The sequence below is a fragment of the Medicago truncatula genome, chromosome 6, assembly GCF_003473485.1.
Source record: "Medicago truncatula cultivar Jemalong A17 chromosome 6, MtrunA17r5.0-ANR, whole genome shotgun sequence".
NCBI lineage: Eukaryota > Viridiplantae > Streptophyta > Magnoliopsida > Fabales > Fabaceae > Medicago > Medicago truncatula.
Window position 1 is genome coordinate 42,441,657 of NC_053047.1, and position 18,643 is coordinate 42,460,299.

General features: G+C 31.5%; 3 protein-coding genes across 3 annotated transcripts; 1 reads left to right on the forward strand and 2 right to left on the reverse strand.

Annotated features, from left to right (window-relative positions):
• Window positions 1–1,932: 1,932 nt before the first annotated feature.
• Window positions 1,933–4,086, reverse strand: LOC11436498 (protein EFFECTOR OF TRANSCRIPTION 2). The gene is made up of 3 exons (XM_003620877.4): window positions 3,730–4,086; window positions 3,047–3,403; window positions 1,933–2,964 (listed from the first exon to the last, which is right to left on the reverse strand). Exons 1-3 carry the CDS (start codon window positions 3,787–3,789, stop codon window positions 2,275–2,277), a joined length of 1,107 nt encoding a protein of 368 aa, XP_003620925.1. The 5' UTR covers window positions 3,790–4,086; the 3' UTR covers window positions 1,933–2,274.
• A 4,249-nt stretch (window positions 4,087–8,335) lies between these two features.
• Window positions 8,336–8,923, reverse strand: LOC25497014 (glutathione S-transferase T3). The gene has a single exon (XM_024786616.1). It carries the CDS (start codon window positions 8,921–8,923, stop codon window positions 8,336–8,338), a length of 588 nt encoding a protein of 195 aa, XP_024642384.1.
• Window positions 8,924–15,000: 6,077 nt separating this feature from the next.
• LOC11442166 (transcription factor MYBS3) lies at window positions 15,001–17,279 on the forward strand. Its single transcript, XM_003620878.4, has 3 exons — window positions 15,001–15,511; window positions 15,804–16,000; window positions 16,814–17,279. Exons 1-3 carry the CDS (start codon window positions 15,226–15,228, stop codon window positions 17,198–17,200), a joined length of 870 nt encoding a protein of 289 aa, XP_003620926.1. The 5' UTR covers window positions 15,001–15,225; the 3' UTR covers window positions 17,201–17,279.
• The last annotated feature ends 1,364 nt before the right edge of the window (window positions 17,280–18,643 follow it).

Below are 18,643 nucleotides of genomic sequence, written 5' to 3' on the forward strand. Positions count from 1 at the left end.
TCTTATGAACAAATCACCGTAATCAACATATCAACATGCATCCAATAATTTGGAGCTAAACGTCATCATTCCATCATATATAGACATTATGCACTTAGTTAAATAACAGCAGTAGCACAGTCAAGTCACATAAACAGATGATATCAATATATCAATTGCAATTCAATAACATCATAATTATTTCATTCATATCTTACATAATTGTACAATACATTAATCATGCTCAATTAATATCAACATATTTTAAACAGCTTTACAGACTGCATTAAACGTCATCATTAGGTCTCATTATCATAAGGGGGTTCACTCTTGATCCAAACGTACGAAACAGATCGCACAAGCACTCAAGACACTCCAATCTGGAAGTGCTCGCGAGGCGAGAGTTCTTACTCGCCATAGCGAGTACCACACAATTCCCAAACTAAAGTTGTTCTGGGTCCAATCTTGTCCTACATTCATCCCTAATCATTACTAGGTATGTTCAGGCACTCAAAGGCACTCAAGGTCCAACTAAAAAGTCGAAAACACAAAATCTAACATGCTCTCTGCCTTAGCTCGCTATGGCGAGTAAGGTTGCTCGTTATGGCGAGCTGTGTTGCACAACTCGCGAGGCGAGGAAAAAGGGGTCGCGAGGCGAGCGATGAATGTCGCTACGGTCAGACTTTCTATTTTCTCAAAAATCCGACGATTCTCATGGTTCTATGCCTGATATTGATTCCAAAGTTTGTCCTAAACATTATCTAAGGTCCAGGAACACTTTCTACAACAATTTAATCAATTCCTACCGTTTAATCATCAATTCTAGGGATTTGACCTAGTTTTCGTTTTCTCCAATTCAATCTTAATTCTTGCTAACTAATCATCAGAATTACAATAACTAACATTATTGAATTATTAGTCTCACCCTTACCTTAATTTGCAGAAATCGCGGCTCTCCCTCTTGGTTTCTCTTCTCTTGGCTTTTTTTCTCCAAAAACGTACGTACAACAATGTTTTTCTAAAGCTAGGTCTAACCCTTTTATATCTCCTCTTAATTACTTATCTTATCTCACTTTCCTCCCCAAAACTATCTAAAATATCAAAACAGCCCTCAACTAAATATTTTATATTATTTTCAAATCTTTATTTTATTTAACAATAAAATAAATCCCTTAATCTTATCAAATCTTCCAAAACTCATAACTTATCACAACATCAACCAAACCATCAATACAGTCGTAAATCATTCAAATCATACCATAATCATGCATATATTATATAAATATAATATAATCGTCTAAACTCAATTAAATAAACAATTAACGAAAGTGGGCGTTACATGATTCATCTTGTTTTCTTTTAGGCTAAACTTCACTTTTCGCCCTCTAAGTTTCAAAATGTTGCAATTTTGGCCCCTATTAAAAAAAATGGCAAAAGTGACCCCCTATGTTTAGGGAAATATGCTCTTTTGACCTCCTAACATAAGGGAAATATGTTTTTTGACCCGTTATCTTTACAAAAAGTTACAATTATGGCCCCTTTTTTGGGACACGTGGCGTCTTCTCAGCAATTTTGGGATGAAGTGGGCCAAAATTGCCATTTTTTTAATAGGAGGTCAAAATCGCAATATTTTAAAACATAAGGGGCGAAAAGTGCACTTTAGCCTTTCTTTTATCTTTTCAATCTATGGGTTCTGAATTTTTCCATTATTATTTATTTCTCAGTGATTGTTTCTTCTTTCCATGAATCACATTTTTTTTTTTCTTTTTCTTTTCATTTTCTATTTCTTTCCTTTTCTTTCTCCACGATTCTTTCTTCTTTTCATGAATCATGTTTCTTTTTTCATTTCATTTCATTTTCTATTTTTTTTTTTTTAATTTCTGATTTTTTTAACTTTTCAATTTCTTATTTCATTTATCTAATTTAAAAAATGATTATGTAGCTTTAAAAAATACACGTGTGGCATGCCAAATCAGCGTTGACTAGGTCAAAATTGGTCAAAAGGACCAAAGTTGCAATGGGGCTAAATCTTAGGGGGGCTAAATTGTGGTTTTGATACTTAGGAGATCAAAATTGCAAGTTTTTGAAAGTTAGGGAGGGAAAAGTGCACTTTAACCTATAAAATATTGTATTTTTTTTTCTTTCTTCCTATGCCTATATACTAGCAATTGCCAACATTTTTATTTATCTCCTGAGTAACAACTACGTATTACATAGATTATGTGTAATTATAAGCTTGAACAAGTACATTTGTGGTCTAGGCAAAAATTGTCCATTATTCATCATCAATTATTTCTAATTAATAGGAACAAATGCACGAATTCTCTTCCCTTTATGATCATGACATCTTTTTCTTCCTTTAACTGGTTGTCTTCTACAAGTGGTTCCATCTTCCAAAATAATTCCACATGTAATAGTTTTGGTGATACTCTCATCAACAAGACTCTCAACCACTGTTTGTGGAAGATCTTCAACATCATGTTTAATATTTTGGTACCTACAAGCATTTCCTCTTTTTGATTCTGATTTTGCTGTTCTTATTCTCATTCCTTTATGTTCATGACACCTAACTCTTTTCTCGACCGGCGTCTTTGTACAAATAGAACCATCATCCAAAATCACTCCACAAATTTTATCTTTCTTCTCAACGGAAAAATCAGCTTTATCTTGAACTATCTTAGGACGCGAACGGTTGAATTTGAACACGCGAGATAGGAAATTGTAGTTGCCACTGTCGACTTCGTTTGATTTGTTATCTTTCACAGGCAACATGCTTGATTTAATTGGTATCCCTACTTTCTTTTGAGTGAAGGGTAGAAGTGATTTGGCTACATCTGAAAATGTTCTTGTGTCTGAAGAAATTTTGTTGAGCATTTCAAGAATATCACCCGGACGCCGTGGACCGTTATTAATTGTGTTCCAAGCATAATCAAATGTACTCAGCAGTTGAGATTCTGTTTGCAAAGCATCTCCCTTGGTCTGCATCTGTTCAACAAATGAATCAATTGAAATCATCTTGATCTTAATAAATTGAAGAAAAAAAGTGTAAAGCATGAAATGTACTTACAGAAGCCCATCTATAAACAATTGGGAAACCTTGAAGAAAGATTTCATGAAACAATGAGTGTCCCTTTTGGTGAGAAGATTCAAATGAAGAACAACCATTACCCAAATGAGCACCATTTCTACCATAACATTGGAGTCTTGTTCTCACATTATCACCTTTTCCTAGATAAACCACAACTACTCGACACGAGTCAGTGGAAAGCTTGTAAATTTCACGCCCCAACCCGCTAGTCGATGCAGCTACTCCGAGCTCATAGACTCCAGGTCCAGAATTTTCTGGTAGGTTATGGATTCTATATCTTGTAGATCCTTCCTTTCCTTTGGAGTAGTCTTCCCAATCAGAAGGACCAATAAGAATCTGAAACCAATTATTAACATGAACAATCAATATATATGTATTCGGATTGGGACGCAATCAATACATTGAATCAAAATATTTAAAACCATTTGCATATCAATCTCCGTATTTTTAGATTCAAAAACAAAATAAAAATCTATAATAAAATAATATTCAGATCTCAATCCAACAATGTCTTGACAGCATGAATATGTGAAATTGTCAGCTATTACGTAGCCCTTTAGTTTGATATTTTTCAATCTTACACACATAACATCATACTCAATTTATAATAATAGAACATTAAATTAAAATTAATAGATTAGAGGATAATTGATATGAATTACCTTCCAATGGGAGAAGCTAGAATCATGTTTAGTGTAATCACATTGCTCTCTCTTCAACATTTGCACCGTGTCTCATGGAAAGTATATGACCGTTATTTGCGTTAAATGTTCCATTTACTAAAGATTCTAATGTTTATGTTCATACTTTTCCCATTTACCAAAATGCCCTTTCATAATATCCATACCTTGAAACCATTCCAACCTCCAAGTGTATTATGATAATTGATTAATTAATTATTATTCATAGTAAGATTTATCTTTTTTTCATTAACCATTGTGTGTTTTTCTCAAGTTTTTGGTTTGATTTTCTTATGTGCTTACAAATCTTATGTTCGATAAGTCTATACACATATTTTTTCTACTTTTGATTGGACCCTATTAATAGACGGTGAAATTGGTGTTAAAATTATTCGTCATTGTACCAAATACATTTATCGGATGAATCTGTTCAACAATTGTCTTCAATGCAAATATAGTTAAAAAAATCATTTGCTTTAAATATGTTCCTTAAAAGACATTTGACTTTTCAATATTAGTAGAGACATGATATTAGTAATGGTGAAAATATGAAATTGGCTTGAGCAAACTTTTAACCCAAGACTCCATAATATCTAGAGAAATGCTTACGTATTGATTGACACAAATAAAAAATGGTTAGGTACACACGCATGAATCCAAAAAATTAAAGTAGAAATAATTGAATGATATAACTAAATTACTTTTCATTTATTTTGCTCCATTTATGTGAGTGTGCTCAAATATATTCCTTCTGGTCCTTATTATAAGAAGAAAAATCAAAATCAAAATCAATACACTCATTAATTAGTGTAACTTTTTGAATATTTTTACAAATATACCCTCATAAAAAATTGTGAAGCATTCAATACATCCATTAATATTAAAAAGACAAGCATTAAATAAGGGGTAAAAAAGTCTTTTAAACAATAGCTACACCTTAAAAGTTGCGATATTATTTAGGCCCAGTGACGCATAAAACTTTTTTTCGTTGAAAAAGTTACGATATAGACAAAAAATTTATTCAATAATAGTAAATATTTCTTAGTGAATTTATCCAATTGAGAAAAAGGGTACACACACTAAAAAAAGATCACATTTCACACTTTTTTTACTCTACTTTTTTAGATTTTAAATCTAATTAACTCGCTGGAAAAATGATATACACTTCTGACCAAAAAAAATGGTATACACTTAAATCATTTGATGTCATTTTGTTTGTCGATGTTTTAAAAGAACTAACAACACTTTTTTCGTTGATGAATTAGATTGTTTATAATAGAGAAAGATTTGCAACCAAAACTATATTTAAACAAAATTTATATATATATATATATATGTTGATGACATTTTAATGGTGATTGTATTACAAAACTATCTCATACTTTGTCCGTCCAACAACCATTTATAGAGTTAGAAATATTAAATATTATATTTTAAAGTTTAAAATATCGCAAAACATACATTTTGATGGTATTTTAATGGTATTAGTGTTATAATATGAATAATTAACACATTTAACAAATATTTGAAACTTGAGTAAAAAATATTTGCTGTTGTGAATAAAACATGATAGTTATTGCTGTTGTGAATTTATATAGAATGGGCTTTCTTTTGGGCTTATCACTAAATTTGGAGAATTGCTCTTCTCCCGTTTAGAATTGCTTGTTCCCGTAAAAAATGAATTAGCTTTTGTGCATTTTTAACATGAGTTAACTTACTGATCGGTGTTTTTGATAGTTATCTATCACCCAAAGGGTTCCTTTTAAATGACAAAAGAGAATTGTTTTTCCCGATCACATTTTTTAGTACTCGTTTGCTTCCACATCAAAATAACTCCAAACGTACGTTTACTAAGAAGCTTGGATTTTTAGCTGCCGAAAAAAAAAGTGTTGAACATGTGTCCAGACACACACTTATAGGTGGGAAAGTTGAAAAACACTTTCTTTACTCTCCAAAGTCACTTCTTCGTTGAAATATTGATTCCCTACAAAGAAATACCATATTACACTTCTTTTTTGTAACATTTTCTCAACAACACAACAAGTAAATTCTAATATCTCTATATTTTTTTGTTGCTGGAATTTTAGTGTTTCTATCACGATCATGGATAATTCCCTGGCCCACAAGTTGAGTCACCAACCCAACACCAATGAGAACCATCCACATGTATCTTATACCAACCATTCAAGGGTTTCTTCCAAGAACTATAAGACCATTTACAATGGTAAAATACATTCAATAACCTTCAACACTCACTTTTTCAATTCCCAACACTCCACATCATTTTCTCTCTCTTAATTCAACACCCATTCAATTTTTACCTCTCCAATGGTTTTTTATTCAACACCCTACCCCACCACCTTTTATTTCTTATTCTTATTTAATTTTATATTTTTGTTTTTATAATTACATAAAATTACAATTATCGATTATAATTAAATTAAAATGAAGAAACACTTAACAATTTTTTTTTTTTTGTAAAAACAAAATTTATTTAAATTATTTATTTTTATTTTCTTAACATAAATAAAATGCAATACAACAAACTAAGTACGGGTCACACAAATAGCTTAAAATGCAAGACAACAAACAAGCACACAACACACAAGTAATTTACTTAGTTCGATACAAATCATCTTCAATCGTGAAACATTCCAAACTTTGTCCATATGTGCTTCACTAGATCTGCTTGCAATTCGTGATGAACATTTGGATCACGCAACTCGGATCTAGCACGCACATGATTTGCAAAAGTGGGTAACACCTCGGTCGAGTATGGTTGTGCTGTACTAGATCCACTTCCCTCGGATTGCTCAAAATCGGTCCAACGTTGAGCATATGTATCTCGTTCATCCTCAACAATCATATTATGCAATATGATGCATGACCTCATGATGATACCCAAATCGGCTATGTCCCACAAGCGAGCTGGTTCACAGATGATTTTAAATCGAGCTTGAAGCACTCCAAAAGCACGTTCGATGTCCTTCCGACAGCTCTCCTGATGTTTTGCGAATAACTTATCAGGTTCACTTTGAGGAAGTCTAATTGATTTGACGAAAGTTGGATAAGAAGGGTAGATACCATCAGCTAGATAGTATGCCATATTATAGGGACGTTGATTCACAAAGAAATTCACCCGTGGAGCCTTTCCCTGTTCCACATCATCAAACACCGGTGACCGGTCTAGAACATTGATATCGTTCAACGTTCCTGGACATCCAAAAAAGGCATGCCAGATCCATAGATCATGAGATGCAACTCTTCAAGAATAACTGTGGTGGTTCCCTTATCCCCCCTGGTGAATTGACCTTCCCATGCTTTAGGACAATTTTTCCACTCCCAGTGCATGCAGTCAATACTCCCGATCATCCCTGGGAACCCCCGCATTTCACTAACATGTAGTATTCTTTGAAGGTCATCTTGGTTTGGTGCTCTCAGGTACACTTCCTCATACAATCGTATGATTCCTTTACAGAATCTACGTAAGCACTCCAATGCTGTAGTACCTCCTATTTTGATGTATTCATCGACCGCATCTGCTGCCACGCCATATGCTAACATTCGCATTGCTGTGGTACATTTTGCTAACGGTGATATACCTTCTTTGTTGGCGGCATCAACTCGCTGGGTGAAGTAGTTATCAGTAATTGAAAGGTCTCCAACGATTCGAAGGAAAACATGCTTTTGCATCCGGTACCGACGACGAAACATTGCATCGTCATATGTAGGCTCATTGGCAAAGTAGTCGTCAATGAGTCTTTGGTTTGCCGCTGCATGATCTCTATTTAAATATTTTCTACTACGAGATCCACTACCTTCCTCTAATTCTTTTCGACGCTGAATAAATCGGTTGACGATATAAGTGTCTTCAATATCACGTTTTTGTTTGTAGGCTTCGATATCAAAAGGATCCATTGATAGTCTTTGGTGATATTGGAAATAGATAGGAATGAGATTTGTGATATTGGAAGTAGACATGAGTCCCTATATATAAGTACATTGTGTGGTGGACACTGACGGATTCGAAATAAGTTATTGTATTGTATTAAAGCAAACACTGATAATTATTAAAGCAAACAGTGACGACTAGACAACACTCTGATAATTATTAAAGCAAACACTACGGACTAGACAACACTCTGATAATTATTAAAGCAAACACTACGGACTAGACAACACTGACAAATATTAAAGCAAACAGTCGGGACTAGACAACACTGATAATGTTGACTGAATACAAACAAATATTTGATTAAAATTAATTTTCAAACAGCTCACGCTCCAACTTCCCCAACAGCTCATTCTTCCGGTCATCGAGATGCTCTTCGTCCCTTAACTTTAGATACATTTTCATTTTTTTAGCTTGAGTCTTTTCTTGCAGCAACTTGTTTTTCTGTTGTTTCACCAAAGTTAACTCTTTCAATTGTTCAATCTCTTGCTCTTTTAATTCTTTGAATTGAACCCATTCCTTTTCCACCTTCTCCAATGTCTCGCCCTTGCTTTTCTTCTTACCTTTTTTTTTAGCTGCATCCCTACCTATTGGACGAGCACTAGATCCTACAGAGTCCTCGTAAGATCTCTTAGATCATCTACTTCCTGAGTCAACATTTCCTCCCACTTGACTACCATACCGTGGTTGATCTCGGAGAGCGCGCCATTCTTCCATTAAAGTAAATTGAACATTCTTCCCACATCCATATAATTCTTGAGCTTTTTTGAAAACATCATCTTCCGACCAACCGCTTCCTTGCATACGCTTAGCGCTATCATAAGCACCAACCCATTTATTTATTAATTTGTTCATATAATTAAAACGGTTTCGGCATGCAACTACATCGCGCGGAGAATCGAATGAGCAATGCTCGTTACAATACTCAGCAATTTTACCCCAATATGATTCACTTGTCTGGTTTCTTCCGACAACACTGCATGTTCCATATTTTATCCACCCACTAATTAACACCAAATTTTGTTCAGTGTTCCATGATGGTTGTTGGTTTCTCTTGCTCTTTGGAGTTGTATCCTCTGGAGTTGGAGCAACTTCATTATCTCGTGTCATTCCACCACGATTTATTTGTGATGAAAATTCAGGATATTCACCAACACTCTGAAAATTTTCATTCACCATTGGCATATAACCATTAAATGGGGGTGTTTGAGATGAATATCCCATCATAGATCTAAAATATGGATTAAAGTTGTTTGGAACAAAGGATGGGTGATTGAAATTTGAGGCAAAACCAAAATTAGACATGTTTTGAGGATTTTGGTTGGGGAATTGATTTGGGTTTTGAGGATGTTGGTTGAGGAATTGATTTGGGTTTTGAGGATATTGGTTGGGAAATTGATTTGGGTTTTGAGGATGTGAGTTGGGAAATTGATTTTGGTAGCTAAAAGGGTAATCAGAAGAATTTTGGGTGTTGGATTGATTGTTAGTGGGATCCATTTCACTAATTAAAGACTAAAACTTCAAAAGAAATTCTAATAATAAGATTAAGAGAGTGAAAATTATGGTTTTTTTTTCTGTGTCCAAATCAAATGATCCAAGTCTCTATTTATAGAGAAAAAAAAATCACGAATTTTGGTGAAAAAATAAAAAATAAAAAAAATTATTTGCAATGAAATAATTGAGTCCAAAGTATTAAGAAGATAAAAATCCAGGCCAGCCAACCAGAAAGCGACGCGTGACAGCATCTATCCAAAACAGTTTCTCTCTCCGCGTCCCTCTGTCACAGACGCGCCTTGTCGGCGCGTGTAACGCACGCGCCAAAAAAAGCCCAATCCGAGCGCGCCACGTGGCTTCCGGCGTCAGGATTCAACCTATTGAATGTATTCATCATCTCTTTCCTCCAACTCACTTTCAACACCCCCCTCTCCAATGGTTTGCTTGTTGAATATGGCTTTCAACACCCTCATTGTAGTTGGTCTAATAGTAAAAAAAATTGTTTTATGTGATGAGTTATGCATGCATTTCGAAAACAATTATGAAGATTGTATACGTTTCAAGATGTTTGCAACATAATTTTAATTTATTTTCAACGTTATACAAAAAAATCGTGTTTAGTTAACAATTTGGTTGATTTTTTTTAAGTCTTAACCCTATGATTCCTAAGGACAAGAATCATAGTTTATAAGATGAAATCAGTGTTTGACGGTGCAGATTGAAAAAGAGTTTTTTTATATATATTTTTTTTACTATAAATTTGATATTCTCTTCTAAAATCAATATTATTTAAAACACTTAACACATTCAATCTCTATTCTCTCTTAAATTGTTCAACACTAATAGTAATATTTGCAAATTCAAATTCTCTATGATAATCAAATACTAATTAAATGCTGAACTTTTGACTAGTTGAACCCATTATATTTCTTGGTGTATGTTTTTGTGCCATCAAAATATAAGACTATGTTGAGTCGCGCACTCCAAACATGTTCATAACTAGATCATGCTTTCTAAACATACGTAATTTCTATCATACATATGTTTTTATTTTTATTTTTTATTACTATATAATTGTTTTCAATTGTGCTTGTATCATACTTCAATTTTAAAAGTAAATGTATATAATATTATGTAAAAAAAGTTATCAACAAATAGATATGAATCTTGATGCACAATATAAAGTATTCATTACTATCAATAATTGATTATTGTATGAGTGGATGAATCAAGAATGGATCCTGATAATAGGTGATAACAGTATAAACTATTGAAATGATTGGAACATATTAAGGAATTTTTTTAGTGTATATGCCGAATACAACTCCCAATTTCCTCATCTATACAAAATGATTATTGCTTAATTTCTGTTGCTAATCTTGACTTAAGGAAAGTGATAACTCTTTGCAAAATTAAAAGGCCATCAAGGATTAAAAAAATGGTGTGACATAGCTATCAAGATCTTTGGCATCCACCAAAGTAGAACCTTTGGATTGAGACAAGTTATAGGATGCAAATGTTGCAAATTTATTGGAGTGGAATTATTTATTGAGTAACAAAGTGCTTGTACATTGGACATTTTTAGTAAAAATTTCATCCAGCTACTTGATAATTTAGTGATGTAATCTATCTTTTCAGTATAAGTGGGCACATTGTCCCTATAATTTTATCTTGTATAATGTGATTGATCATGATAATAAGAGCCTATAAGTGAAAAATTAATCTTAATTATGTATCATTCATTGTTTATATTTATTTGATTGATTGTGACTTGTGAACTAACCTAGCCCGTTCTTTGCTTGTGTTATTTTATTTTAAATTATATGTTATTTACACCCTATGTATGAAAGCAGTGAATATATTTTTTTTGGGTACAAAGAAGCGGTGATTCTTAGTGTTTGATTTGATGTGGATAATGACTAGATGCATGTATAGCTCAATTTGGTTTGGTACTATGATCTATGTGCAAACATAAGCAAATTAGTATTGTGCTCAAGTTTAAATTAATTCAATTTTATACGCTTTTATATATACCTTGCAAGTGGAGTGTAAAAAGCTTTTGGTACCTCAAAGATAATATCTTAATTTCCCTCCAAATCTTTACTATCAATATTAGCTTAGTCACCAATTCTCAACGGCTGCATGTTCTTCTTTTAGACTATCAATTATTCTCTGAAAACTATGACTATTTTTAGGATATGAAATCTCAAAAGTTTGTACTTTGAAGATAGAAAAATAACTATTGCGACCAGAAAACAAAGACACTTGAAGTGGAAAGTTCTTTGATAGCACTAATAAATGTATTTTTATATAGATATGAATATGATATGATAATACTCTTCGAAGATATTGAAAGTAGTGAAGACTAAAAAAAAAAATAGAAAGAATAAACAAAAAAGATTCCTTCTCATGTAAGGCCAAATGGGTATTAAATAGATGACCTATAAATGGTTGTGTAATTTCCTTTGTACAAATAATTAAAAGATTATACAATGCTCAACTTGACCTGCAATCAGTGGCGTAGCCAGGATTCTGGAGTAGAGGGTTCAGACCTTTCAACTTTACCAGAGCTACGAAAGTTTTGTGCAATTATTTTTTCTTTTACATATCATTTATTTATACTACTAAATTTATAATTTTCGTCATTTTTTTTAATCAAATATCTATTTTTTTTGCATAAATGTTTAATTATTTTTTTTTTATATTTTCCATATTTTGTATAAATTATAAATTTCAAAATCTATCAAATCAAAGTTAGAATTTGTGTAAATTATAAATTTATAATTCTAAAGCATAATAATTTGGTGTATAACATTTTGTGTTGAAATATGTTTCATGGAAAGAAGTAAAAATAATTTACATAAGTTATTGGTTACGGAAAAAATGTGAGGGAGAGTAATTTGGGTACACCTTGCATTTGAGTTCATGAAAATTGAGAATAAGTAAGATTTATTTTATTTTATTTGGAAAAGATGACATTTGAAACCAACTTGATTAAATAGGGTAAACATTTGTCAATTTTATTTATAAATTTGGGACAAAGAAAGTGAACTTTTCCTGTTAAAATTTAGGATGGTGGGAGTATTAAGTTATGAAAGAATATAAAATATTTAGTAATATATATTATATTTGCAAGAATTAAACTCTGCGACATACTTTGTTTAGTGGTAAAAGCTTCTTAAAAGACTTTTAGAATTTGTGTTCTATCTTCAAGCACTTCATTTTTTCTTTAGAAGGAATTCAATTATTACAATTACAATTATTAATAAGAAAATAAAAGAAAACAAATGTAATAGGAAAAACCAAATAGAGAGTTGGGCTTTTAAAAAATAGAGTTATATCAAAAAGGAAGTCAATTATCTCTAGTTGAGGCAAATACTGTTGTGCTAATATAAAAGTGAGACTCGTGTCATTCATAGGGTGAGAGAAACTTGGGTTATTGGTGTAAAATGTTTGGCTCAATTGCAATGTTAAAATATGAGGAGATTCTTCCTTAAAATATCAGGAGGTTCAAGCACTAATAAAACAGTGCAATCATGTGCAAATTTTAAAAGCTCAGGAAATGCAAGTGCATCCCCTCACTTATATGTGGCACCGCCACTGCCTGCAATACAAGTTGTATTAATAAATTTGGACTGAAATTCTTAAGAAGTTAGCTCAAATATAATAATGAAAACATCAATTAACAATTAAAATATCACTAACTAAGCTAGGTAGGACCAAATATGTGATTCTATATATAAAAAAGAAAGGACAAAAGCTACGTGACACGGTAAGATTAAGATGAATATATCCTGTGAGTGTAGTTCAGTTGGTAAAGACAATGCATAATATATACAGGTGTCGAAATTCGAACATTTGACACCTCACTTCTCCATATTTAAAATGCATGAGCTCTAGTCACTAAGCTACTTAGAAAAAATAATATTAAGATTGATATATAACTATCCCAAAATGTGTATATTTGATACATTATACCCTATTGAACCTGAATGTTCTATATCCTTATCCATTTTACTAATGAATCTAAGATTTTAATTATGTGGGAACTCACCTTTAGCAAAGCCATGTTGTATGGTGATTTTAAAAACATGATGTGAAATGTCCAATATTGTATCTACCATCCGGGCCCTTTTCTTTCTATTAAAGGATTTAATTAAAATGATAATTACTATAATGATGGATAATTGAATGATCTAATCTAATTATAATTATCTGTCTTTAATGATTCATCATATGGATTATTGATTAGGTTTCATGTCAATCAAATGAAAGTGGTTATGAATAACATTCTTATCTTGTCTTGTAAAAAGTGGTATTCTATTTCTATCAAATGTTTGAATAAAGAGAAGTACCCCATTTAAGGGTTTAATCTAGCAAGATTACTTTTGATTTTGACTTTGAATAGCATCTCAAAGAAATAGTTTCTCCATATCTGAATCTGAATTTGAAACATTCAAATCTAAGATCGGTGAAAGAAAAAATGTACAAAATTTGATTGTCACGTCCTTGTCATGTTTTTGTAATAATATAAGATAGGGGATATACTTATACATATGTACCTTTAGTAATTTCCATGGCAAGTAATGGTGGTTGAATGATACGAATTTCAAAGTAATTCTTTTCTATGAAATTTCTATTTTTCCCTAGTCATACATATAGATCACATATATGATAGACCGACATCCCAAAGATTGGAGGGGAGGGGAGAGGAATTCTGACCTTATCTGTCTTTTACTTAATAACTTCCTTGATGTTTGACAATACGTTTGGGACCAACAAATACAAAATTCATAGGAACGTGTGTTTATAATTTATTTATTTTGGTGAAAACATGTAGTATTTATAATATTTACGAATGTAAAGTCTTCTTTGTATATTTGACCGATTGATCCTAACTAGAGTAAGGACTAATTCCTCGAGGCATCTTAAAATATACTCATATATACATGCATACTTTAATAAGAACGATTGGTCTAAGTCGTGAGAAATTTTATAGATATCGTAGTCTGACTCATCTTTATAAAACTGGTTCGTAAAGAGAAGATTGCTCTCACTTATAAACACATGTTTATGTCATATTTTGTTCGATACAAGACTTTTAACACACCCTCTCACGATCAACACTCTGAGCTTGGTTAGTGAACATAAATGGTGGGCGGTCTGATAGCAGAAACCTAATAGTAGGTGGCCCAGCGAATTTTGAAGGAGGCTCTGGTACCATGTAGAAATTGGGGTCCAATCCCCTTTTAAAACCAATTTGTAAGGTGAGGATTGTACCCGCTTATAAACACATGTTCATGCCACATTTTATCTCATGAGACTCTTTAACAACTATAATGGTAACTAAAAACTACTTTAATAATTTCCAAAAAAAAAAAAAAAAAACTACTTTAATAAGTAGATAAATATATTTTTCCTTTTAACAAAAAAAAAATATTAACTTCATAGATACATAATACAATTAATATTTTGTACATCCAATTTTTTTTTTTATGGCAACTAGCTCATTGAAATTGATACGCGAGAGAATCAAAATGAGATTTTGAAATAAACACACTTCAAAATTTCAAGTCAATACTATCAAGCAAACTTAAGTGGGTTCATCCAAAAATATCTCTTAATTGGTAATTTTTTGTGCGATAGAATTATGATTTTATTGACAAAAAGAAGGAAAGAGGAAAATCAGGTGAATTCAATGTGGTGTGTATTAGTATAGTCCATACACAAGTACTTACAAATAAGATAAGGTATCAATATATCCTTGTGATCTAGTATTTCTTATGCTTAAAAAAAGTTTTGAAAAAAAAAATCAATTATAAAAAGTATCCACATTGAATAAACTATGTCCAACCAATTAAATAGTGTTGGTGTGCGTCCAATTTTCACAAATTCCACTGCTCACACCCATCAATCATCATATATATCACCAGACACATAAGTTCTTTTGTGTTGGATCTCTAATTTCAATTTCTCCCTCTAAGAGACAATAAACACAAGTTTTAAGGTTAAGGTTTGTGTCGGTTCAAAAAATGGGCAGAAAGTGCTCACATTGTGGAAACATAGGTCATAATTCAAGGACTTGTAATTCATTAAGAGGAAGTGGTAGTTTTGTTGGAGTTAGACTTTTTGGTGTTCAACTTGATTTATCTTCTTCTTGTGTTTCCATGAAAAAGAGTTTTAGCATGGATTCTTTTCCTACTTCATCTTCTTCTCCTACTTCTTCCTTTTCTTCTTCAAGATTAACCATTGATGATAGAGCCTCTATTGGTTATCTTTCAGATGGTCTCATAGTTCGTACACAAGAAAGGAAAAAAGGTACATATATTGTAATACATTTGTAAATTTTTAATTTAGATTCAAATTTTATCAAGACATCGGATGCAGGATACACATAAGATACAGTGCGTCATCCATTTTAAAGTATATGGATTTCAAAGAAAGCCTATGATGTATTTATTATGAAGACACTTTATTACTACTATTTATTTTCTTTGTTCTCAATCAATTCTAGGTGGTTCATCTATAATTTTAAATTATTGATTTAGAATGTTAAATGAAATTAACATCTAACAAGTTTTTTTTGATATTTTGTTATTTTATTCATTAGGAGTTCCATGGACAGAAGAAGAGCATAGAAAATTCCTTGTTGGACTTGAGAAGCTTGGAAAAGGAGATTGGAGGGGTATCTCTAGAAACTATGTGACTACAAGAACACCAACACAAGTTGCAAGCCATGCTCAAAAGTATTTTATTCGACTTGCAACCTTGAATAAGAAGAAGAGACGTTCAAGTCTCTTTGACATGGTATATATTATATAATATTTCATGACCAACTAACTAGCACTCCTTTCTTAATTTATATATATAAAAAAAATTCTTCGTTCTTAATCATGAAATATGCATTTCATTGAATTTAATGAAATGCATACTTCATGTTCATTCATATTATTAAAAGTCTCACATTTAATAAAATCAGGTTTATAAAAGAGTTTGTAGGTGGGAAAAATTTGTACTTCTTTACAAGCCCATTTTATAAAAGAGTTTTTTTATTCCTCTGATTTCTTAAAAAGCATACCACTCCAAATTGGAAAGGCACGAATGCGTTTGGATGTATAATCCATAAAAATGTGTTTTTTCCGTCTAAATGACGAAATTCATGTGAGTGGTTTTTAAGAATCATGGTGGCCGAAAAATCTTCTTTTTATGATTGTTGGATTAGGAACAACTCAAATTCTAAAATAACATTAAAGCCTATAAAAAATTTACCCGATGACTCTAAGATCACTTGAGTCATGCTTGAGATAGTCAATCTTAGCTATAAGGGGTGTGTTAAGAGTTCCAAATATGCTTAGAGGAAACAAATTGGTTTTCGATGTATAGAGACTTATTTGTTCTATGACAAATAAAAAACATCAAATGTCAGTGAAATTAGTCCTTATTGAGACTAATTTAACCGTCATTTAATATTTTTTAGTTATTTTTAGTTTTTTCAAAAACATTGACAATTTTTTCAATAATGTTTTTTTTCTCAACAAACCAATTTGGATATTTACATTTTATACAATGAAAAACAAGTATTAATCTCTTAAATTGAATGATATTGTGGAATTTTTTTAGGTTGGTAGTGGCAAGACAAACAAAACAGTTGATCCAAATAACAGTTCTAAAAGCAAGTCAGGAGATTCAGTTTGTAGACATGATCATGAAGTTGAGAAAGATGCAACTTTGTCACTACTAATAAACTCACTTCAACAACAAACCAAATCAGATGATTATGATATGCAAAAAATTGAAGATGATTCTGAAGAAGCAGAACATAAAGATGTTCCAGATTGGCTACATCCTCTAACAAAGTCTTTAAATATGACATTGGTGATACCAAATTCTTCAAATGTAGCACCACCTGATCTTGAACTAACTCTGGCAGGGTCTAAGTCAAATAACATGGAACAAGATAAAACATCATCAAGTTCATTTCTTATTGGGCCAATTAGTGTCACTTAATTAGCTTAAATTATTATAAAATGTTTATATATTACTCCTTATGTATGTAATTTATGAAGAAAAATTTTGTTTTTATTTACCTGTCATTTTTTTTAAAGTGTAGTGCAAATTAACTAATAGTTTGAACTATGATATGTAATGCAAAGAAAGAAATAAGTGGAATGAAATAATATATAATTAAGAGTGTTATGAAAAAATGAAAATAATTTCATTTAAAATAGCATAATTTTAAAGCAACGGTTAAAAGTATTTGCCTAGAGAGTTGTACTCTTTTGTATCATTTATTTGTCGACTATATCTCAATGATCATGCAGAAGGTCATTTGAGCTGATCAAAGAAACATTTTTTTTATTTTATTTATGTTAATGGTAATTATTTAGGCACTAATCTAAGCATTAATTAATTAAAATCCTATTAATTGAACAGAAAAACGAACAAGACCTACGAATCATGGTTCAATTGGTTGAACAAATTAAACCGAATAATAAATGAATATATTTAAAAAATGCAAAAACATAAAACCGATTAAATCAATTGCAACTCAACAATTTCAACTATGGTAAATTCCACTATGATTCAATTAAGATCAAACCAATCAACCAACTAGCATAAAACTTTGCTCATTTGATTGAACCGGTTGGTTCAATACAAATGTTTAAAACATTTTTGCAAAGTTTAGCATAAAACTTATTTTAGTTTTTTATTCGATCAATGTTAATATTATGTTGAGTGAGGATTGAACCCTTAACATTTGAGAAATGATTTTTGAACAGGTTTTTTTTTTTTTTTTTTTTTTTATAACTTTGTGATGACTTTTTACATCAAATGGTGGAACCCCTTCCCGAATCCTGCGTATATAGGAGCTTTAGTGCATCGGGTTGTCCTTTTTTTTTACGATTTTATCTTTTATACTCATATTATGTTTTTACTTTATATCTCTGGTGCTCTGGTTTTTGTGTCAATACTCATATTTCTTTGTATATTTTACTTGTCTTACAACTTATTGACAAAAATGATTGTTCAAGTAACACTCCTCTAACAATTTACTCTAACAATTTATACGAGTATGTACCTCCTACAATCATGTTTCACTACTACACACTCATATGAGTGGAATTGCTTTTCAACCAATTTTTTTTCTTTTTTTTACATTTTGCTTGTAATTAATTAACTAGCAAGTCATCAACATTTGTACCTACCCTACCCAATATAGTATTACGTTTTAATATATGGACTTAATTTAGTAAGAACGTGTTTTATATTATAATTATGAAAAGTTTACAACTGGAACAAGCTATTTTGGTTGCTTGTACTGCAGTGCTTTGCAGTGTCAATAACTCAACATAATAGAGACAGCTGACGCCAAAAAAATCACATGATTGGGTAATTTTTTTGTTCACTTCCTGATTTTTTATAACTTAAAGTTATTTTTCCATCGGTTAA